Source organism: Eufriesea mexicana, unplaced genomic scaffold (genome assembly GCF_001483705.2).
Source record: "Eufriesea mexicana isolate 0111107269 unplaced genomic scaffold, ASM148370v2 scaffold630, whole genome shotgun sequence".
Lineage (NCBI taxonomy): Eukaryota > Metazoa > Arthropoda > Insecta > Hymenoptera > Apidae > Eufriesea > Eufriesea mexicana.
The window spans coordinates 290,490-315,897 of record NW_016908822.1 but is presented as its reverse complement, the minus strand read 5'-3'; the positions used below and the strand labels follow the sequence as shown (position 1 = coordinate 315,897).

At 42.9% G+C, this 25,408-nt stretch overlaps 1 protein-coding gene across 1 annotated transcript in view; it reads right to left on the bottom strand.

The window, feature by feature from the left end:
* The window catches only part of LOC108546375 (venom dipeptidyl peptidase 4), a 306,649-nt gene that overhangs the window by 25,701 nt on the left and 255,540 nt on the right, over positions 1 to 25,408 (bottom strand). The window contains exons 9-11 of the mRNA XM_017898424.1: positions 18,884 to 19,109; positions 7,521 to 7,708; positions 5,571 to 5,765 (exon numbers count right to left, since the gene is read on the bottom strand). Of these exons, the coding sequence (XP_017753913.1) occupies positions 5,571 to 5,765; positions 7,521 to 7,708; positions 18,884 to 19,109 (609 nt within the window). The remainder of the gene's footprint in view (positions 1 to 5,570; positions 5,766 to 7,520; positions 7,709 to 18,883; positions 19,110 to 25,408) is intronic.

Genomic DNA, 25,408 nt, shown 5'->3' with positions numbered 1-25,408 from the left:
TTCGACACCGATCCCAGCCACTTTGTGGCTCTGTGTTTAATTAACTCGGACGCCGCCGGTGCCAGACGTCGAAGACGATCAAAGCCAGAGAAGGCAGCCATGCGTTGGCAAATCCCGCGTTAAGCAGGTAACGCGTTTAAATGCAACAACGATAAGTTTCCACTCGCGACCCCTGTTTACGCGCCACTCACGGCTAATTGACGCTATACCGCCTTTGCCGAAGCCACCCAACAGGTGTATAGACACAATTCGCGCAGCGAGTCGGACAAAGAGACTAGAGAAAGTTCACTCGCTGCGATTTTAACCCCACGTTCTACGCCATTGCACGTCGAATTCGGTTTTCAGAGTTTGCCACTTGGCTCCCAAGTTGGACCAAGTTCGACTCCTTATAGGATCATTCGTGTACCTGCGTGTACCTTTTGTCCCATCAACTGGCCCTGTCCATATCGTTTGTTATGCACGTCGAATTCGGTTTTCAGAGTTTGCCACTTGGCTCCCAAGTTGGACCAAGTTCGACTCCTCATAGGATCATTCGTGTACCTGCGTGTACCTTTTGCCCCATCAACTGGCCCTGTCCATATCGTTTGTTTTCCTTCACGAGAATAGCTCTATTCTCTCCTCAACGATTTTCCGATTCGGTTTCTTGGCTAGATCAAGTTCCCGTTTGGCTAACATCCTCCATGATCGAGTTTCTCACTTGGTTGCTACATCAGACCCAGTTTGCGGTCATCAAACATCGTTCTTGGTTGAGTTTCCGATTTGGTTCCCGCGTTACACAGTGCCTGGTCTCATAATTCACCTACTAGGATCATCGCCCCGTTTCATGCTGACGTTTTCACCTGTTCGATCCGTCAAACTGTCTCATTCTCCCTGCAAAAGTTTTCTCGTATCCTGACTGTATTCCGGTCGTTATCTTCGGGTCTTTGTTCCCTATGCCGCGTTCTTTGACCTCGTGCACCCTCCGCATTGTTCTCCTCTATTCGGTCGTCGTTAAGCATTCGCACTGGTTGAGATTTTTGTGCAGAGCGATTTTCGACGTCGCCTCGTTCGACGTTGTTTGCAACCCCTCCGTTGTAACCGGAGAGAGGCAATCCATCGCGAGTAAAGGTGTAACGAGCTTCGTCGCGGGATGGGAAGCTTGGACAGAGGCTTTCAGGGCAGAGACACCGTGTCGAGTGCATCGTTGCTGGATGTAGACGAGCGATATTCGCGCTCGTCCACCCACCCCCGAATGGGTCTGCGGCCACGGCGGTAAAAAGAATTTATCTGCCGATCGCAGGTCGGCTATTCGACGAGCGGGGACAGCAACAGCGCTGGTTCGATGACGGGACAAAGGCCGGGATGGAAAAAAATGGCTGGATGAACGAGCTCGGGACTATCGGGGGTGAAAGAAAGAGGGCGCGTGAAACCGCGACGGGGACAGGGCACCGGTGGGACTAATCCGACGGCTCTTTTTCGAATTTCCGCTCGAGCGTCGGGAAAATAAACGGAGAATGCACCCCGGGGTTTGCTGGACGCGGCTCTTTGTAAACACGGCGTAATAAGAAGAAACGGGGGAGAGAGCGGCGTGTGGAGCTACTAGAAATTCCACGATGGACGTCCGGACGTGAGAACCGGTCCTCTGGGTCCACCGCGTATCCTCGAGGTAGACCACGAGGAAGTTCGTTTATTTATCGACTCTATCAACCGCTTCCTGCGGAACCCATCGCGTGGATGTCGTTCCCATCACTGAGGCGAAGGAGGGAGAGAGAGAGATTGATAGCGATCGAAGGAGCAAAAAGGGGAGAGACTGGAAGAAGAGCGATGGCGAGGGACGGGCGAACGACGGAACGTCGATAAAAAGTGAACGATGTGGGTGTGCGGGGTGGGAAAAAATCGGGAACCAGGGCAAGGAACACGCGGGAGTGGGGGAGAACAGGGGAGGGAAATGAGAGGAAAGAAAGAGCGGACGAGGAGAGGCGGAGAAAAGGGAGAAAAAAACAGGAAAATTCGGACGAAAAGGAGGAGTAGCCGCGGATGGCGAGGGTGCAGCAGGGGGCGAGAGAGGGCCGTGACAGGGACGCAGGCCCGACAACACCCCGCGCAATAGGCCAAAGGTTAAAGAGAGCTGGCCGATTCCGCAATCGCTTGGCCGGCTTCCAATTTCACGACTCGCTTTTTACTGGCCGGACGCGCTGCGACGCGCCAGCAAAACATTGCAACGTGGATACCAGGCTGGCCAACAGAGGCGCTCTCCTCGGCTTACAGAGTCTGGGTATCGCCACGAAATATACCGTTCCTCCGTGTGCCTTCGTCCGCCGTTTCGACGGCGATCCTGCGTGAAGATAGCCGTGCCGGAATCAATAACTCGTGAAAGATAAGCGTCCGCCGGTGCAACTGTCCGATAAACCGCCATTTCTATCGATTTCCAACCTCCGATCGATTTTATCCCCCCCCTTGCCGACTTTGTCGTCCCTCTTCATGGTCGCCGGTGATTAATGGGACCGGAAAAAACGTGTATTATTGCCCGACTGCGTGTTTCAATTTAGGAAATACGAGTCGGTGTTGCGACGTTTACGAGTGGACGGTGAAGGTAGCGAAACTTATGGTCCGAAGACAGGTCTCCTACAGACGGAAACGAAAATTATTACACTCTAAGCGATTCTCTTTTAAATTCCAGCAAGGACTGGTGTGGATATCAGAAGGAGAATACGTATTAAATGTAAATGATTTATTTCAACGAGGTTATCAAAATTTATATTTGCACCATACCGTATACTCGTTTAAACGAGACCCCGACTGCGAGTCGTTCGTTCACCGGATCGATTAACTCGACGAAACGGAACGGAAAACAGAAATTTACCGAAATAGAAAATGAAACATCGATCGAAAAATTTGTTTACAGTCATAAAGTGCAGTTAATCGTTTCCTTCTGTAAAGGCTCGCATAATATTGACGGAGTATCGATATATTTCGAGTTGAACGACGTATATGCATATATATTTTTATATCATCAGGCTTCGAAGTTAGGTCTTCCATCGATAACCTTCGCCCTCCATTCCCCCCAAAAAGAGGAAAAAAGGAAACGAAAAAGAGAAAGCGGAGAAAGGAGTAGAATTAAACGTTTCAACGAAATTAATAAAAATCCAGCGGTGTCTTGAGAAAGTCCAAGGCTTCTTCATTCCGCATGACACTAGTATTAATCTGGAAATTCAGACGGGAACTAATTTCGGGTCGATCACGGCGGAAAGAGGTCTCCACGGCGCGACGTGAGTTCTCGGACGTGGCGCTAGTTTGTTAGGTGGCTTAGCGGATTACCGCGTCGGGTGCCGATAAGTCAGCGTCTGGCCGGGGTGCCACGACGACGGAACGGCGTCTCCCTATAATTAGATTCGCCGGCTAGTTGCCACGAAGAATTTTAAGAAAGCCACCGTTGCCCGTGCTTCTCAGAGGAAATCGCGTCCCATCGAGCTCCCCGTCGCTGTCTTTACTCCACTGCTTTACCCCTGCCAGAGGAATCGGGGACATTTGAATCTCGAGGGCCGAATATGTGGGGAACGGGGACGAGACGAAAAACGGGGCTGCTGTTTCTGCGTCGTTAATTTTGCACGCGTCGCGGTTTCGGTTCCGCGCCGCGGCGAAGCTTGGCAACTTTTTCGCAACTCTCTCCCTTGGCTCGCGATCCTCGCACCCCTATACCCGCGTATCATCTCGCTTATTTCGTTGTTAATGCGACAACGGGTGACGCGTGTCGTTGATGGCTGGCCAGAGTTGAACATTCGCGCGAGGGGAAGGTTTTATGAACGGGCAAAGTTAGAGAGTTAGACGCGTTCGTCAAATTTCTCTACTATTTTCAATATTTATTTTTCTTCTCTTTTTCCTTTTTCACTGGCAGAGTTTTGCTTCCCTCTTTTCTTCCCCTCCTTTTTTGTTAGTAATGGCGTAACAAGTGACGCGTAGTGTTATTTCCGAGTTACCCGAGTTGGAAATTTATGCGGGCTTTCTTTTTCACCGTCTCTGATATTTGTCCACTCCTTTTTATCTCCGAGTGCTGGAATTTCGTTTGTTTCGTCGTTGCCGGCAACGAACGATGCGCGTTACACTGGACGTACGAATGCAGGAATTTGAAAGTTAATTTTCTTCTTCCCTTTTTCGCCGTTTCCCATATTTATTTTCCCCCTTTTATTCCTCCGCTGACAGAATGTCGCTTATTGTGTCGCCGATGCGACAACGAGCAACTCTAGTTGAAGATTCGTGCCAGTCCGAGGGCTACGCCACTGCGGGAATTCGAAAGTGGTCATTAAATATCTTTTCCCCCCATTTTCGTCGCTTTTGGTATTCCTTTTCCTTATTTTCATTTCCCATTTTTCGTTCCACTCTCTTTTCGGAAGGTCACAAATTCAAGATTGCGAAGGCAACTGTTTGATAGGATTGCAGAGAATAATTCATGCTTTGTCACAAGCGATACTCCCGAGGATTTCTATCTACATCTACTCGGCTGCAATGTAACGGTCGCGTAGCGTTCAGCTGGTTTGATAAAATGGCGTTAAATTTGTACAGCACCTGTTAAATTCGCGTCCTATCAATCGAATAAATCAAACCGCTGAGGAAGAGAGACAGACAGAACGAGAAACAACGAGAGATGGGAATAGAAGGGTGGTGGGAGAAAAAAAAAGAAAAAAAGAAAAAAAAAGAAAAAAAAAGGAAAAAGAAAGAGGAAAAAAAGAAACGCGTTAGGGGGATACATCATAAATTGACTTATCTCGATGTCGGCCGCAATATCGGTTCGCAGGGGTTGGGAATCGCAAAAACCGAGCACCCTGCATAAATATAAATCGCTCTCGCTTTTGTTGGCGGCGCGAGCATTAAAAATGCATAGAATAACAAGGGCAATGCGTCTTTTTGCATCTAAAACGGCCGGAAGCGGCACTCGATAAATTGCACCCGGAGACATTTTACATGTAAATAGAGGAAACGAGAGAGAGAGGGAGAATGGATCGTAGAACAACGAAATTAGGGCCGGCTACGTGATCAAAGCCCGTTCGAACAGCGCCGCGATGAAACTACGCGACATTAAAATCCATTTGCATTTTCCAACCCCCATGCAGCTGAATCACCGACACCGGCAATATTTCCCGATAAAAAAGCAAATTGCATCCGGAATATTTAAAATTTAAAACACCGATCCGTTTAAGATGCAAACACGCTTTCCCTAACGGCCAACCCGATTAATCCGAGCCTTTATGCGCGCCCCCGAAATCGAATACGAGGACGGGGTTAGAAATGAGGGACGGCGGGGCTAGAAAAACCCGTGTCTCGCGATAGGGCCGTCGAATTCATAGGAAACCGAGTTCAGTCCCACCCCCCGTAGCCTCGTTACGTCGAACGAGGGAATTACAATCGCGGGAAGGATTCGCTCGAGGTAGACCTGTTCCGAGCGTCTCGACGCGACACCTGGCGAAATTAGAATTGCAGCCGAGCTTAAGAGACGTTGGAAAGAACGAAATTGAGAAGGTTGGATCGTATCAGCCCGGTCGCATGCAAAAACCAACGAGGATTACCCCGTCGGAGGGCAGGGGGACGATGCTCACCTGGTAACGTTGATCTGATCGGCGATCTCCACCGTTCCCAAGTTTCGATATCCGGCGAAGAGCATGCTATTGTCCATTAAGCCGGAACCACGGCCGTCGATCGTCGCGTAGATGATGCTCTTGTTCGTTACAAGGTACGTGCCCCAATCGACATTGAACTTCTCCGTGACCTGATAGGAATCTGGACCGCCGTATCTGTGGAACAGGGGTCGAGATAAATTAAAACCGTCGTGCAGACGATCGTTACTCCCTCGCGCATGGAATCGTCGAGAGGTTTGCTTAGGTTGCGGCTTGCAGTTCGCTCGCGAAGCGAGAGGAGGCGTTGGAGTAGGCAGAGACGCGCAGCGGTGCCTCGGGAGTGGGGGTAGCTCGCGTAAGTAGCCTTGAGCGATGGGATAACTTTGATCGGGCTATAGGGATCGTTTCTCTTGATCCGGAAGATCAAAAACATCGATTTCTTTTCCTTTTTCTATCGTTTTCTCAATGTCTGTGGTTTAGAGAATATAGGGCTAAGTCTGTTTAACTAAATTCGCAAAATTGGCGTACAAAATGTAGGCAAAAATACTTGTTTTCGTGCCTTTACAATAGGAGGTTGGAATGGGTAGAAAGTGGAGGTGTACATTGAAAATACCTCGAAATAAAGAATATCGTAAACAGGGGAAAATTATTCGAGTTCATCAACGATTTAATTAATTGGTAATTAAATAAAGGTCGCGTCGCGACAATTGCAAAGATATATAGAATATCGCGTCGTATCATGTCATTACGTTGCTACTTGTATATATTAATGTAACGAGATACGTTTCAATGAATTTCGTTTAATCTGCCAATTGATTTTACGAGTGTATTACATCGTCACGATAAAGTTATACGGTCCTTTATCGAGACGAGGGAATATATTTATAATTTCCTATGTTTTTACTCTCTTTTTCTTCTCGTCTCTCTTTTACGTTGGATACAGTAGAACGGCGGAATTTATTCAGAGGCCGCCTGCAGTATGAACAACTACAATTCAAAATTTTCAATTTCCCGCTCAGAACGTGGAGCAATTACGCGCGCGTACGGCGAGCAATTGCGAAACAATTCCGTCCTAATAGACCAAGAAAACCTAATCGAATTTTCCTCTCTAGCCCAATTATTCAATCGACTCGTGTGTTCCTATTTATACAAAGTCTAATCCGGTCGGAACGAGTTCCGTCGCCGAACCCAATTTCCCAAACTCGAATTAACGTCCACGAACGTCGAACCGAGCGAATCGAACTCGATCAAATTTACCAACTAATCGTCCGACGCTCGTCCCTTTTTCGCTCCATCATTTTCATCCCCTTTTTTCCCGGGGTCCGTTCATCTCGACCCCCCGCGAAGCGTGTTTAAACACGGGAAACCCGGCGATTAATCGATCCCCGCGAATCGGCGCGGCGATACGCGGAAAGAAAACATGGCGGTTTCATACGCGACGAGTGGCCCCGATTTTCGTTCGACTAATTAATCCCCGCACGGATCCATCAAAATCCACGTTCACGCGTCGCCGAATGAATTTCGCGACGATATTTCCCGGCGACGTTTCGCGACACCTCGCGATAGGATGGTAAAAAATGTCTGATAAATGATACGCTGCGACTGACGCCGACGCCGACGCGTATTCTCCTCGAGGTTCCTTTCTTTTTCTCCATTCGGCACGAATAATTCCGATCCGCTTCGAAGACATTAAAGCGTATTCATGGCGGCGGCCTCCGGCATTTGCATGCGAGAAAGAGGGGAGAAAAGGGGGGTGGAAGAAAGAGAAAAAGAAAACAGGGAACCGAATGGGAGCATCCAGGGAAATCAAGCTCGATTTAAAACGTTTCCCGTCGCTAACGGGGAAAGGAGATAAGGTTCCTTGATTTTACACGCGCGAACGGTTTGGCCCGCGACCCGCTCATCCGGACGCAGAGAGGCTGGATTACTCACACGAAAATCAGCATAGGATACTTGGTGACGCCCGACAAGTCGGCATTCGGTGGAATCAGTAGTCTGACACGGGCCTTGAATCCGCCGGAAACATCCACCTTGTAGCGGTGCACCACCGGTTGCGATTTCTCCGCGATTATCTCCGAGACCGCGTCGTTGTTCTCCCATGCCAGCAGCTTCACGGAATCCTGCAAAGGAGGGTGGGTACAGAAATAGGCTAAATAACGTTCACCTGAGGTAAAGGGGAATTTTTCGAAGTTTTCAAATTGCTTTCGCTTCGAATTATAATGATACGGGGTCAGGAATTTTCTTCTTTCGAAGGCTTGCAGGTATTTACCCTGTACAAAGCCGACCCTTGCAAGATTGGTAATATATTGCATTTACTTTCGCGGCGATAAAAGGAAGACAGCCCATTCTCGAAATTGTTGCACGCACATTGACTTTGAATTTTAGTATCAGTGGCAAAGAGATTTTTCCTTTAAGTTTTCCGAGGTGATTTAATTATTTAATCCGGGGAGATTAACCCTTTATGCTCGACGATTTTTTAGTTAAAAAGGAGTAGGGGTTGAAAAATTTTCTGCTATAAAGCTGATGATATTTTTTGAGCAATAAGTAAGAAATTGTATAATAATTAACAGGTAGAATTATTTAATTTTTTAAGTTAATTATCTCGCATATTGTTATGTTATTTTAAATTTGATATATTAATTAATATCGAGCTTTGAAATTTTATCAAATAGCGGCTGAAGGGTTAATAATATATTAGGTTGGGCTGAATGATTAATTTTTAACAGTCAGTTCGTGGTATTAGTACCATTATTATTATTATTATTTATTGCTTTCTCTATGACTATGTGTATATTCACGTTTAAACAAATAAATCATCATTATTATACAATTATCAAAAAAGGAAAATAGTCAATTTTTGAAATATAAGTAAGTTTGAATTTTTAAGTCAGGGTCATGGATAAAATATTCTTTCTTTAACATTAGAGCTACCAAACTAATTAAAAATACTACTCTTAGAATTTTCCTTCTTGCAATTGACTAAAAAATTTATTAAAATGTCAGGGTGATAAAATATTTTTTCTTTAACACTAGAATTACTAATCTAGTGAAAAAGACTAGACTTAGAATTTTCCTTCTTGCAATTACTAAAAAGATATACCTGCTTTTATAAAAATTAATGTCGATTTATATCGAGATACAATTGTACAATAATTAATCATACCACTAAAAGTACTATTATTTATGCCCGCTATGTTTAAGAACCCATTAAGGATCGATAGTTCTAGGGTTAAGATAAACCTTCGAGATATTTTATTCAAATTCGAGTTTTAAGTATCTCTTTTATTCTTCCTTTAGAATCTGTGAAATATTTTATTTCTCGATCGTTTAAGACCAATCTGAATAATACATTTCACTCTTCTAATTAGCTTTCAGTCAGCCATTAGCAATATTACCGAATTACGCGCGAGAGTAAAAGGAATACGAACTGAATTTTTGCCATTAACGCGAAAAAATATTCTTTTCTCAAGAATGCCGCGGTGCTTTTTACGTGGGATTGGCCTAATGGTCGGTTTTTAACGCGCCGTTCCCGGCACCAGCGAATTGCCCGCGATAGGATTTCCCGTCTACAAGTTAAAGGAGATTCAGGTTCATGGTCGTTCAATATTTATTCAAACAGCGAGTGGAAACGCTTGGCAGAAAAACAGGGGCGTCTAAGTTTCAATCGATACCGAAAAGCGTCTCGGCCTTCCTCTCCGAGGACCTCTCCGAACTTCCACCCTTAATTTACCCTTATTTTACTACACGGCGCCACCCTCTGCCACCGGAGGATTTTCCACGACGATTCCTATTCCAACAACTTCTCGCCTAGCCATCGATTCCTGCACACACATACTGTTTCGACCTCCCATCCACTGTCTCCGATAAGATCTACTAAGTAGTCAGTCCACTCGACCTCCACCTCTATCCCGGCGATCTTCTTTTCCCCCTACCCCTCCTCCTGCAGGAATTATTCCCAAGAGAAATATATATCCGCAGCAATCGTGGAAATAAAAGAAAGAATATTAAATACCGGTAGAATACGTTCCCTTGTCCAAATAGAACGTTCTGTGGCGATCATCGTTCTCACTCTCGCCGCTAGATGGACTCCGACTTTAAGGAGGTTCGAGGACTTTCTCGCAAGTACTCGGAGAACCTCCGCTTCGTATATATATAACTTCCCGATATTCCAATAATATCCAAGTCTGAGGCAGGGCCTGATAGGGTAGCCTTATCGATGAGTCCCACTAGCAGACCCGGAACGAAACAAATCCCCTCCTCTTCCTCTTCCTTTCATCCCTTCCAGCTACAACGAGGATATTTGAGGCCCAACTGACTTTCAATAACCATGGGGGAGGGATGGGGGACCTATCACTATCTACCACTATCACTACCTACCAGTGTTCTATCTCCAGACGTGTCCGACTCGCCATCGAAAGCTTCCCTTCGCGATTTTATGAACAGATGGTCCAACTTTTTAAGCCACCATACATCAACGTCCAACACTCGGAGCCGTTCTTACGAGAATCATCCTTGAGTTTTAACCTGTTATTCCACCCATCCGGATCCCTCTCCATTTACCAACAGAACTCCAACCACCCCGATTAATGCACAGTTGATAAATCGTTCGCACGGATGTGTATCGGTTAATAAGATAAGATTTCTTCGTTGATCCCGAAACAACCCCAGCTCGATGAAACTTTTATTCCAACCCCGATGGGGAATATCGCGAATCGAACTGGACACAGGAGATTACGATTTGCGTCCGCCTCGCTGCTTCCATACTCCCCATTGTCTCGCAGCCAGACAGAAGCAACAAGACTCTAACCCCCGAGTCTTCCGGTTCAGGAATAAAATCAACAGGAATAAACCAGCATCACGGGTCGCGACACCCTTCAAAATTCCACTCTCATCAGACACTTATCGCGAAAGCACTTCTCTCCCATCCAAAATCACCGAACAAAGTGTTTCCCGGCCCCTCCGCCGCCATTGTTCGCCGGCAGGCGGCAAGAACAGGACACTTCCCGTTCGCTGGCTTTCTCGAGGGGAAGGAAATTAGTCCCTCGGAGGGTCTGGGGGGCGTTTGTCCGCGAGGAAAGCCGATTATCGGCTGTAATCGTGCCGCTTCGACAAGTCGAGCAGTCGAATCCTCCGTTTCTTCCTCCTCTTCCATTTCAGCTTCCTCTTTCTCCTCGTTTTTGTCAATCGACACAAACGCGCCGTCTCTCCACTTCCATCCAACGGGATAATCTAATTACCAGTTCGGTATAATGGGGACTCGAGAGGAGAGCGATCGCGAGGCGACGAACGAGCGGATTTCAGTCGAACGTCGGGAGTTGGAGGTGGAAACGGGGCTGTTTATTGGAATTGCTAGGAACGAGAAAGTTCTCGTTTGACCTATTAGGGGTGAAGGGTATCGGAAGTTCATACGCAAGTGTTCTGGAAGCGTGCGAGCTCGAGGGTCGGGAGTCGAGGCGCGAGGAAAACGTCGTCGAGTGGAACGATGGGGTGCAACTTTCGACGCGGAACGGGGCTGAAGCAGAGAGGCTACGGGCGGAATTGGAAGTGGAAATTTAAGCTGTAATTCTTGAAAACTTCTGTCCATTTCGTGCCTCCCGGTTTAATAGAATAGGGACATCTTTCGTGCAAGCCGGGAAGAAAATTCGCGTCTCGCCCGTGGTTTAAGAAGCACGATGACTTCGCGAGGTTTTGACAGTAGATAGGATAATTTTTAAAAGCACGTCTGCGATCTTTATAAGGGCTAAAGCCTATCATGGTCAAATGACCTGTGGATGAAGGAGGAGCAGTCTTTAAAAAATGGAATAATGGGAAGCATTGAGAAAATTATTATAATTATATTAGAAGAAAAATCGCAAAGATAAGTGATCCTCATTACACGATTCTTAGCTACGAATTCCGATTCCCAATTTTTAATTTTTAATTCTGGGTATTTAGAGATGATAACGTTGAATGTGGATTTTTCGACGAAAGTTTGAAAAATGGTGATTCAGGTTAGGGTAGGTTTAGTATTAAACTGGTCAGACCATTTATACCCGGTTCAATGAGGATTGCTAGAAAATATAAACAGCTGCACGCAAACAATGCGTGATCAGGACAGGGAGAAACGTAATATCCAGATCGCTACACAGTATGGGAAAATCAAATTTTTGAAACAAAAATTAATCATGTTCAATATTAACGTGATATAATTAATTAAATATTATTAATATTATTATACGACAATGTGAGTAAATAGGCAAATGAAAGTACAAGTTATGGTATGGAAAATTATGTTTCCACATTTAATTTTTATAGAAGCGATCTAACGGATGCTTAGAAAATGTCGGGAAACGTGGACATCGCGATCTTTTATTTTCAATGAGCTATTGTCAAGACTACAAGATTACACTACTGTGTAATACGATTTTATTTTAAATAGTTTTCACGATGAAAGTAATCGAAATATACCAGAATATCTAAAGGAATCTGCACACTTTGAACTCGAGAAATTTCATTACGTGGTACTTCAGAGAGGTCTCTACTTCGCGAAGATTTCTCATATGTACGTCGCAGACTCGAAACAGAATCAAAGACCGTATTGTCTTCACCTGGAATTACTTAGCTAGAGAACCAAAGTCAGAAAGAGAGTCCCATAAAAGAGTCTGTAGATGTCCACCATTTTATAATTTTTATAAAGGAATTTAATATATTCTAATGTTGTAATTAGCAAATTTCTTCTTGATTGATCATCTCCATTGATCTCATCATAATTGACTCGAGCTAAATAAATTAACTAACTAAAATAAATTGACTAAAGCTCTAACATAATTTATCCTTGTATCTTGTTTATTAAAAGATTAATTCAAATTTCCTAGAATTCGAATACTCCTTTTGTACTCCTGGCAAAGGGAATAATAAACTCCCGTTGAATGGTGTAACCCCCGAAGCCAAATTCCGGACCATCCCTTTGGTCCAGATTTGCAGAAGAAATCGTGGCCATCTATTTATTCCCAAATTTACCCGCTCAACTACGATATAACAATCCGGTGTACGCATAAATTTACCAAACTACCGAGAATTCGAGTCGCCACGTCATATTGTTCCACTTGGAACATCCACTTACCGAAGGAAATAGAGTAGCTACACTCCGACTCTTCGCATAATTTACGGCACAACACGTAATACTAAAAAACCAAACAGCAACGAAGAAAAATAAGGGAAAAGTTAAATTTTGACTCTGCATAATCTGCGTCACAATAAACAACAAAAACAAATAGCAAAGGAAAAAAAATGATAGAGAAGTTAAATCTCGACTCTTTGCACAATTTGCGACGCAACAGATAAAAACAAAAATAGAAAATTAGAGAAGTGAAAGTCCGACTCTTCGCATAATTTATGACACAACACATAATAACAAAAAAAAAAGGAAAAAAAAGACAAAATAGCAATGAAAAAAAATATCAGAGAAGTTTAATTTCGACTCTTCGTATAATTTACGACGCAACAAATAATAAAACCAAATATGAAAAAGCAGAGAAGTTAAATTTCGACTCTTCGCATAAATTACGACGCAACAAATAATAAAAGCACATATGAAAAAGCAGAGAAATTAAATTTCGGCTCTTCGCATAGTTTACGATACAGCGAATAATAAAAAGAAATAGCAACGAAAAAAAAATAATAGAGAAATTAAATTTCGGCTCTTGGCCTAATTTACGACACAACGAGGAACAGAAAAAAACTAGCGAACGAAAATAATAGAGAGGACGAAAATAATAGAGAGAATCATGAAGTATCGATTTGACATAACGTGGTACAGTAACGTACACGTGTAATCGTTCGCATATTCGGGACTCGTGTACACGAGATCGCGGAGGTGGAACAAAATGGCTGAGCCGAGCAGTATCGTGTTTGCTTGTTTGTTAACAGCGGGAAAATTTATTTAATTCGACCGACCGATAACAGTATCGTGTTTTCTCGCTCGCGGCGGATCGTCCGAAAGGATCCCGACGATTTGTTAAACGATCATAAAACGTGCAGCCTGATTGTTTAACGCTCCCATCGTTTACACCCCCGTGTTCCACCCTCGCGATTCGCCGATAGCGATAATTTCGAAATTCGTTGAACAATTACAGGGCCGCCGTTCCAGTTTCTTTATCACCCTCCGAATTTCCACGCGAAAGGGCACAAGATCGAATCGGAACACCCTACTGGAAATTTTCGAATGCTCCTCCAAGGGTGGGAGAAAGGGGGGCGAAAGGAAAAGGAACAGGAGGATAAAACGTTCGACGCGGGGCGGAGGGGGAGGGGGAAAGACGGCGGAGAAGCGAGCACGAACGAGGGAGATTAAGAAATTAAATTAAAATTCGATCGGAAAGTTGAAAGGGAGGGATGAGAGCGGTGGAAAGGGGTGAAACAAAACTGCGGCCGGCGATAACTTCAATTTTCGTTTGAATATTTCCAAATAAACCTTCTACACTTTTAAATATGGACCGAGGAAATGAAACTCGCCGGCAAAGAAAGAGAAAAAGCCTCGAGGGAGGTAAGATAAGAGCGGCTGGCTGGGCTTATGGAAATTAAGAAATTAAATTAAAATTAGATCGGCGAGTTTTATTACGATACAAACTCGCCACCCCATCGAGAATGCCGGTCGCTGAAAGGAAACAGATCATCGAAACGAAAAGCTCATCGTGGAAGCGTTAAGAAATTCCCGGTATCTTCGCCTTTTGATGTACCCAATTGAACGAAATTCGATTGCAGCGTCTCATTCAGTCGGAGAATTATATAAATATTTCAAACTACGGAATATTTACATTGTGAAATATTATTGTGGTGGGGTTATATTGAAAAGAACGTGGAATATGTGTTTATTTAACGATGGCACAGACAAAATTGAACTAATTGATTTGGGGCACGCAGATCACAGTCGTCTCCAGAAAAATTGGAGGCAAAAGACAGGCTGTGACAAAAGAAGGGGCAGGGATCCTAGCATTTCATTCAGTCAGAGAATTATATAAATATTTTTTTAAACAACGGAATATTTACGTTGTGAAATATTATTGTTATTATTAAAAATGTGGAGGGGTTATATTAACCCTTTGCACTCGAGAGGTGAGCTTCAGTCACCATTTTATAAAATTTGCAAGATCGATATTAATTAATATATCAAATTTAATGTAATGTAACAGTGTGCGAGGTATCGAAGTCAAATAATTATACAATTCTTTATTTACTGCTCAAAAAAGTATTGTCAGTTTTTTAGTAGGGAATTTTTGATTTTCTACTCTTCTCTAGCCAAAAAATCGTCGAGTGCAAAGGGTTAAAAAGAACGTGAAATATGTGTTTATTGAACGATGGCACAGACAAAATTGAACTAATTATATTCGGGGCACGCAGATCACAGTTGTCACCAGAAAAATTGGAGGCAAGAGACAGGCTGTGACAAAAGAAGGGGCAGGGATCCTAGCATTTCATTCAGTCAGAGAATTATATAAATATTTTTTTAAACAACGGAATATTTGCGTTGTGAAATATTATTGTTATTATTGAAAATATGGAGGGGTTATATTAACCCTTTGCACTCGAGAGGTGAGCTTCAGTCACCATTTTATAAAATTTGCAAGATCGATATTAATTAATATATCAAATTTAATGTAATGTAACAGCGTGCGAGGTGTCGAAGTCAAATAATTATACAATTCTATTATTATACACTTCTTTATTTACTGCTCAAAAAAGTATTGTCAGTTTTTTAGTAGGGAATTTTTGATTTTCTACTCTTCTCTAGCCAAAAGATCGTCGAAAGGGTTAAAAAGAACGTGGAATATGTGTTTATTGAACGATGGCACAGACAAAATTGAACTAATTGTATTTGGGGCACGCAGATCACAGTTGTCTCCAGAAAAATTGGAGGCAAAAGACAGGCTGTGACAAAAGAAGGAGCAGGGATCCTAGCATCTCATTCAGTCAGAGAATTATATAAATATTTCAAACCACAGTATACTTACGTTGTGAAATATTGTTGTTGTTATTATTAAAAATGTGCAGGGGTTGTATCGAAAAGAACGTGGAATATGTGTTTATTGAACGATGGCACAGACAGAATTGAACTAATTAATTTGGGGCACGCGGATCATAGTCGTCTTCAGAAAAGTTGGAGGCAAAAGACAGGCTGTGATAAAAGGAGGGAAGGGATCACCCTGAAATGCATCCCTAAGCTGCAGACTTTATTCTTATCGCGTAGCTTTACTGCAACAAAAGACATCATTTTCTGGAAGACGATACTGAGAATAGATAAATGTATATAATTATCTTATTCATTAACAATATGAAGGACTTGTAATTTGCTCCTGAAGTTAAGCAGCCTAGGATATAACAGAAACGTTAATATCATTCGCATAATTGTATAAAGTAATACCGTATTTAGATTTATACTTGTTGAAGGTAGAGCAAATTTATACAACCTTATAACGATGAGGATTAATAATTTGAATAATGAAGTAAGCTCCAGAATTTTTCTTGCTCCTTCGGTTAATACCACGCAATGTTATTAAAAAATAATTAAATCGAAACATAGAACAAACAACATGTATAGTAGCAATTATGAAAGTGGTCCTAAATTCAAAGATCCACGAGAAATTAATTTTTCACTCGTAAAATTCTACGATTATTTATAACCTTAATTCGTATATCGTCTTAAAATAATTTATTGCTAAACAAAAATCGACCAAATCGTTTCTGCGACCCTTTTGCCATGTTACTCTGTCGAGAGGACCAGAGAGTTGGGGGTAAAAGGATAGAAAGAAAATTGGGCAAGAGGATTAAGAAATGAGATGGAGAGGAATGCTCGACGGTTTGAATCGACTCCGTTTACCTAGGATATTTCGAAATACACTCGACGGCAGCGCCACCGCGGCCAAGGAGGGAAGGAACGGTTCGAATAGAGCTCGGCAGAAATTCTCGAAGGGATAAGGAAAGGGGTAAGAAAGGTTTTAGTCGCGGGGGTGGAAGTTGGAGATCCGGTCGAGTCGTCGGATTTGCTCACGCGTCTAAATCTGTCGCGTCTACTCGCGTCGCTTTCCCACGAGGAGGACCCTCTCCGACAATAAGCGCCGGCATAAAACATAGATCGAGGACTGAGAGGTCGCTCCAGCGCCACCGCTTCCGGGACACTGACAAATCATGCGGCCCATGGAGGATCCACGATTTATCGGCCGCGCTGCTTATGCACCGAATAACCCTAGAGATCGAACGTTGCAATTCTTTCCATTTCCTGCATTCCCTCCCATAAATCTTAGCGCGTAAACGTCGTGGGTTACCTGCAAGCTCTTTTGCTTTCGATAATTGTATTATTCTTTGTCGCGCATCGTTCGCTTGCGGGCGCAGAATTTATTTTACGGAATTTGCAAAATTATTTTAGAAATTTTTATTCGGAAAATTAAATATTTTTAATTGTAGAAATTAATCGAAAGAGTTTTGGAATATTTTCGAATTGTTCTAGGTCTAGGAAGATAAAGGCGTGGAATTTCCGTGCAGCAAATCGTTGACTTTCGATTTATTTCGAAACCAAAGCGAGGGATTGGAAAAAATTTTGCATGGGCGTAGACTACGAATTTTTATATCGAACTGCTCTAAATAATTATTTTAAGACTAACAAGATAAAGATGTGTAATAGAATTTCCCTGTAATAGATTATCAATTTTTCATTTTCGATTTATTTCGAAACCAAAGCGAGGGATTGGAAAAAATTTTGCATAGGCGTAATTCACGAATTTTTACACCGGAATACTCTTATTAATTGTTTTAAATCTAATAAAATAAAATTGTGTAATAGAATTTCCATGCAGAAAATTGTCAAATCTTTTCTTTTCGATATATTTCGAAACCAAAGCGAAGAATTGAAGACTTCAAGGTCAGAATTTTGTCTATAATAATTAATAAAATCTCCAAGGGAACGTATAATTGACGTTGCAACGTCGCTCACTTTTTTCCGATTTTTTTCCTCCCCCTTGCTTCCTTTTTCGTTTTTTAAAACACAGTGGAGGACTGACACGAAACGTGTCAGCGAGTTCGTTTATTCAGTGAGCCGAAGAGCTGCCAGTGAGAACGACGAAATATATTTGCGAGAGTTATAGAGGGTACGTAGCCGGGGAAAATTATGTCGGATGTCTCGGATTAAAATTCGTCGAAGCCATGGCAAACAGATTTTCGCGGCGGCAGTAACGGATTCGGGACTTTTGGGTCAGAGATAGAATATCGCCGTGAATGAAATAGCAGGTGAAATTCGAAGGAACAAGAATTTTTCTTTCGTCGTGTTATTCCCTGCTTTATCATCGCGAGGATTTCCGACTCGCGAGTGAAATTACGGTTTCACGATGAAGCGATCAACGTTTCTCCGCCGATAATTAATTTTTTCCACGATGCGAGATACATACGTCTGGCAAATTGTCAGATGCAGAAGCGGGAGACTGATTGATCATAATGAAATAATTGGTGTGAAGATGAAGCGACCTCCGCGATGAATACTAGTGCAAATTTTCGTTATTGACTGAAAATGTCGCGCCATAGGATTATATTGCATTGTGATGAAGACAATGAACGGAGGAAAAATAGAATAGAGCGATTGTTCTATTGAAAAAAAAAAAAAAGAAAAAAAAAAAAATAGAATGGAACGATGTGACATTGGCGTAGACATAGAGGATCAGCGTTAACTATACACGGTGTCCCTAAAATCTCGGCACAACTGACCAAGTGATTCTCGAATACAAAAATAAGTCAAAGAAAAGAATAATATTTTCCCATTCGAGTTTCTGTTTCCGGGAAATACGAGATCAAAAAGCTGTCAAGTACTCGTGCCCTATTTGCGAGTTTCGACTCCGAGCACGATTTTTGGGGACACCCGTTGTAACGAAAGATAACAAGCACGTCGACGTAACTTATCCTACTACTATGTCAGAATATGCTGCCAAGAGGGTAGAAGTATGGATTTGAAGAGCTTCAAAGCTGGGAGTCAAGCGGAGCAAACGTGTCCCTTTTGCCTCTGTGCCGCACATACCAGAGGCATGCAGTGCTAGACCCGAGTCTGCAGATGGAAGGGACACGGGTCTGATTGGTCGGAGCGTAATATATAGTGCTTTTCCACGTAGGCTTATAAATTTCGCTAGTTCCCGGAAAGATAAGCTATTATATTCCTCTCCATCTGTTCCGGGAAAGCGATTTTCCCAAAACAAATACCGACAGTGAGCACTGTGAAGGCTAGCACTAGGGGTGGTCGTTTGGAGTGGAATGACGAGTCGACGGTATCTAGCGACACTCACCCGGTTGTAAATGGCGATGTCGGGCACTCCAGGGCCGGCACAAGTGAGCACGTAATTCGAATGATCGGTGGAAAACTTGGCGGTGTTGTAGAGACACCGGTTCCTGTCCGTTTCCCGCACGATGCCGCAGCTTAAGCACCTCGGCTTCCTGTCGTCGGTAGTCCTTGTGGATATCCTGTACAAATGCTGCACCGCGGACTCCTCTTTCGTCGTGGCGAGGTAGTAGCTGCGGAGAGAGCAGAGATCAGAGTAGAGCCAGACAGAGGAGCCGGGACTAGGGAAAAAAGGAGGACGAGGAAGAAACACGAGTGGAGAGGATAGGGGTGGCGAAATGAGAGAAAAAGATGGCGGCGAAGGATATAACGCGCGTTCATTTGCATAGGCTGCTCTTTAATGGCTTTGTAATCGCGAGAACCGTCGCGAATTTGCATTGCAACGAGTTCGCTTTGTTTACTTTACCAACACGTGCTTACGCCACTGAGGGCTGCCGGGAAGGGAAAGAAAGTTCTCGATGTACTCTGTCTGGATCCGGAGCTGGCTTTCGCGGTTCCGCGGTTTCTTTTGCATTCTTTTGCAGGCAAATCGAGCGTGCATCCACTCCCCAACCCCCGGTATAAATACCGCGGGATGTTTCGAGCTGGAAGGGTTTCGAGTTGGCTGCCTGGCGAAGATTGATCGATGAAGTTTCGTGAGGAACAGGGTGAAATTGATTTTACAGTGGATGGTTAACGATATCGATGAAAGATCGTGGTATCGGAGATTTACAGATTCATCGTTTAGAGGCGGCGAAGTTTCAAGGGATAATTTATTCGTTGCTGAGACCAGAAGAAACTGGTAAAGTTTATTAAGGAACACAGAGGGGAGAGAGGCTATGAAAGATCACGGAATTGAGCGATCGCGGTGATCAATTCCGATTAGACGTCAGATGGGACGCTCGGCTTATGTTGTTGGAGGGAAAGATTTCCGTGGGTCGAATCCAGAGGCGGATGTTACATAAATGTTTTCAGGGTGAGGGTCAAGCTTGACAGGCCTTATGTTAGACGTTGCGATTCCGAGCTGTTAAGGCTGATTTATACGTTCCGTCGGCGTTGCAGGTCCCGGAGGCTGCAACGCGATCGGACCCCGTTTGCCTCCATTTGCATTAATGCCGATCGATCGCGTGGCAGTTAATCAATCCGTGATTAACCCGAATTACTCGCTTCTTTCCGGGTTAAATTCGTGTCGGTTTTACCGCCTCGTTATCAGTCGATAAAACCGATTTCGGATTTTGAAAAATTTTACAGCAGTCGTTTTTACGCCATTGGCATAGACCCCATTCGGGGTACAGTCACGTAGAGAAAATGGCGTTTAGAGAAAAATTCAGTTGGTCACGAGTAGACGAGACAGGCGAGGATGAATACGAATATGAAACAGTAATTAGATTAGAAGTACACGTGGAATATTGAAATAAAATACACGCGATTTTTCTTTATTTTATAAATAGTATAACCAAGCTGTGAAAAATATAGGAAAAGCTTAAAATCGTTATATCGTGTCTTTACAGCGAAGAATCTTCAAGCGCAAAGGGTATCTCTGCCACCCCATATTAACCCTTTGCACTCGAGAGGTGAGCTTCAGTCACCATTTCATAAAATTTAGAATATCGGTATTAATTAATATATCAAATTTAATGTAATGTAACAGTGTGCGAGGTATTGAAATTAAATAATTCTACAATTCTATTATTATACAATTCTATATTTACTACTTAAAAAAGTATCGTCAGTTTTTTAGTAGAGAATCTTTGAATTTCTACTCTTTTCTAGCCAAAAAATCGTCGAGTGCAAAAGGTTAATTTTGTGAGAGAACTTTTTATTTTTAATTATGTCGCCCTGCATTGGGATTTATCTTGTTTTGAGGAAAATTAATTAACTGCATGGTTCCTCGAAGTTAGGCTAAATAACGCAATGGGTTGGTGTCATAAAGCCTATGGGAATCTTACAGAAAACCTCGTGTCAGTTTTATCGCCTGGTTATCAGTCGACAAAACTGATTTTGGAGTTTGAAAAATTTTCCAGGGATCGTTTTTACGCCATTGGCGTAGACGTTACTTCCGATTCGGGGTAAAGTCACGTAGAGAAAATGTCATTTAGGGAAAAATTCAGTCGGTCACGAGCAAACGAGACAGGCCAGGATGAATCCTGCCCGATACGAGATCTCGCCTAGGGAAAAATTCCATCTGCGGACAGATTCTTCCTATTTATTTTCTTCCCAGCTAGAGCAATCGAAGCATCCGATGGAAAAGGGATACACGAGTCAAAATGACATCTCGCGCGTTTTATTGGGCTGTCTATTATCCGATAAGAATTTTTCTTTCTTTCTTTGACAATCACTGACAAAGGATTCGAGGATGATGTATTGCGTTATTCGCGATTTTTCTTTCTACCTTTTGACTCGTTTCACTCACTTTTACACGGTCTTTGTCCGATTATTTATTCGACCAGAAATATATGATGGTATATTTATACGCGGTTTTTCCTTTTACCTTTTAACTCGTTTCATTCAATTTTACACGGCCTTTGTTCAATTACACCATTTTCTTTTTATGCCTTTTATTCGTGTTCGCGCCATTTTCTTAACACATTTTTGTCTGTTCTCATCCTCAGACCCAGGCAACCGGAAAATGTTGAGAAATGTTGCTATCGAATGCGATGACGAACTTTAAATTGTTTTTTCCATTGTTTCCGACGGTTTAGCACGAGTTTTATACCTCGCTGCGAATCAATTGATTTACGACTTCTCAACGCGGTTTTTCCTTTATACATCTCTTATTTTCACAGGCTATCCGCCGGGCAAAAAGAATAGAAGATATACATCTCTCTAATAAATTTTAAAATCCGCGGGTGGAGCCTCTGCTGGATGAAACAAAGACGAAAAATTTCACTCCCCATTAAGCTTTGCAAACGAGAGACGAAAATAATGATGCATGGAGTATATAATAAATAATTAAAAAATAACTCGAGACAAATTTTCTGAATTAAAATATACGTAGAACATCGATGAAAGTGCTGGGATTATTGCTCGCTGTATTACAAGTAGCTTTCTAAAAAGCTTTAGAACATGGAAAAATTTTAATCTATATTATGGTATTCGTTTCCAAAGGATTAATTCGCCAAAATCTCTCCGTTGCGAGGAACGATGTTACATCAATCGTAATGCCAAAAATTCAAGAAATTAAAAAGAAATTTAGGCAGAAACACGACAGTACGAAATTATCTAAAATTACTGAAACTTCTTCCACGCGAAGTGCTACATAATATTCCCACAAAATGAAGTGTTAACCCTTTGCACTTGGTAATTGTTTCGTTACAAAAGAATAGTAATTCGAAGACGTTCTACCATAAAGTTGACGATATCTTTAAAAAGGTAAATAAAAAATCGTATGCAAATTAAGACGTAGAATTATTTTAATTCGACATTCCACGCATGGTTGGGTAATTTTGCCATTAACTGCCAAATGCACAAAAGGTTGTGTAACAGTATAATTATATTCAAATTATGCTTTGTTTTGAAAATATTCGATATTTTTGAAAAAGTCCCAAAATAGGTATCGTTATAAAATGACAAATAAAATCATTTCAATAAGAAACAAAAGACCGAGTAGGTAACAAATTGTTACTATAACCTCTAAATTACATATTTATGCACGGTATTTGATTATAATATAAAAACCAAACCAAAAATATAATGCTTCATATATGACAATTTGGTTCCGTTCAATTTACACGCGAATTTCAAGTTTGTTCGTTCGTTATACACAAACGAAGCACAGAATACACACTTTTTGCTACATACAATATTGACTGATATATATAGAACAAAACTAAACTGTCAGGCATATCAAATATATTTCTCGCGCCGAGTGGTGTACGTAAAATTTCAAAATCCCCAAATGGGGATCGTGGCAGCTAATGGGTTGACATCCATCTTTAGAATTTAACTAAATTCAAAGCGTTAAACGTTAAAAAAATAAAAAAAATAAAAAAAATAATTTAACTACATTCGTTTCGCTGGCAAAAATCGTCTCGATCATTATCGAACAAGGGAGACCCGTTGGCCCCCCGGGGAAAAATTCGCGACGTCACTCGATTTGCACCCCATCTTGACCCAGACAGCGACAACGCGATTCCACACGGATCAAAGCGCGAAGGGTCGGAAAGGTGGTTTCAATCTGCCGTGTTATCTCGCGGGAAGTCGCGGCGACAAAGATGTGTCGCGACACACGCTTCGCGCAATCTAATTCGGAGAGGGTGGCGGAAAGGCGAACGACGTCTGTGCAATTTCCATGGCGCGTGGTTCGACGGATCCGCGGCCGGATAGGAAAACGGGCGAACTGGGTAACCAAGGGGTCCCAGCGCTGCAGTTTTGCCCGGGCTAATCCGTGTCTAATCTAAATCTGCGTCTGCCGACTTACTCCCGCCGCGGCGGTCAGCTTACGTCGCAATTTCTATGCGCATAGATCAGATGTAGCGACCCGGTTGGACAAACACCGACCCACCCCGATGCTCCGGGGTTAGATTTCACGTGTTCCAACACACGAGCAAGCCGCGGAAGAGCCGTCGAGTTTTAATTCGAGCAAAGGGAACACGCGATGTTACGCCACTGTCGGGTTCAAACGAGCTGAAATAAATTCAAGATGGCAGGATTAAACGTGTCCTGCAGATCGTTCACGCTGCAACAACCGATATATAGCGAGTAGCTGAATATACAATTGATGACATATATGCGCAGGATCGTGGTGTGTGGATTGGCTAAAGTAACGTTGCTTTACTGCTTCTTAAAATACAATAAACTTATGCTTATATTATCGGCTACGAAACTAAAGACTCGCTACGGGTACGCTCGACTTTTACTTGTTAGACGCTATCTTGAAGACCATGAAGGACTGCCCTAGCCCGCGCCCTTGCACCCTTATTTAAACCGTTCATCCTCCTCGTTCATACCCGGACTTTCTTCCCCAGTCATGCTCCTTTCTCACGCAACCTCGGTGGGCCAGGCACTTCAACCACTCTGCACGCATCCTTAAACTTTCGCTCGACTCTACCATAAATAATCCTTGCAGTCGATCCTTGCACACATGGTCACTTTCATTCTAAGTCCAGACACACTCGACATTTCCCAGAGCCACGCTTATTCCATTCCCACATATGTAGGATGGCGAAACTGGCTTTGTGACACCAAAAATTCACGAAAGAACACGATAACGAAAACTCGTAAACTGATTTAACTTAGGAAAAGAACACCGAGATAACGAAAACACTCAAAGACACACTGTTCCCACGCGTCGCGAATTGTATCCAAGTTATTTCCTTCTTACGAACGCGTGGGGTGCTCTAGAAGTATTATGGTCTAGAGCTGTTATTGTTGTTTGGTAGCCCGAATGTTAATCTGTTTCTTCCTTACTCCTTTCCCCGGAGTCGCGATGAAGTAGAAGGTTTTACTGTTTGAAAGTTGGAAGTTGACGGTTTGAAAGTTGTGGTTTGACTGTGTCTGGTTGAAAGTTGGAATTTGACTGACCCTTTTGCGCTAGTCAGTTCCTCGCCTTGGCATGTCGATGATGCGCGCTGATTGGTTGTTTAGAAAAATGTTAATTTCCCAATTAGCGGCATCCCAAGTGTCGTGATCACCCCTTCCATACGCCCTTGGCGCGCCTTCTCCTGCAAGGGTGGGATGACACTTGAGCGGGCGTGAGGTCATGGGTTTTTCCCAGGGGTTACGGTGTTCGTCCAGGACCGGTGCGTCGGTAGTTTGTTATCCTGAGCGGGACTTCGGGATGACCCTTCAGAATTACCCAGGTTTATAACACGTCCCTTGGCTATCGAGCGTAGGTGAAACGAAGATTTGAAAGAATATTAGTTTCATTGCCTCCCAATATACCTGAGCCCAACTCTAAAATAGTCTGACTTTCCGATCGTGTTATAAACCTTAGAAATACAGACCTCACGGCTTTATTTAGCGATGCCAAGGCGGGATACTCCTTATGCACCGCGTAACACACACTCTTTTAAAACTCCTTCCAACACCAAGCAACTCACGCTTGTCCTGGTCACAATTAATTTCTAAGGACTCTGTTTTGGTTGTCAAGGACCATGCTTCTTATGCTTTCTGTTGGATATTATAGTGGAAAGTTGGATGTGGTAATAAAATGAATAATTTGGTAGCGAGATAGTAATGTATTCTTGACCATGCACTCTTACAGACTGGAGACGTCATTCGTCAAAAAACAAAAGCACGTCTCCCGCTTGCCCCACCATAGTCATTCCTGATGTACCAAATAGACACAGATAGCGACGTTGCCATAAATCCTGATTTTTAACACTTTCCTTAACCTACGTTTCACCTCCCCATAGAGGAGTCAAGCAACTTAATTTTGTTATATAGAATAACTTTTCCATTTGCTTCTAGAAGATATCGATCGGGTTACAATTTGTTTTTGTTGGCGATTTCGCGATACTTCAGTTCTTGTTTCATTTTTGTTTCACGAGTC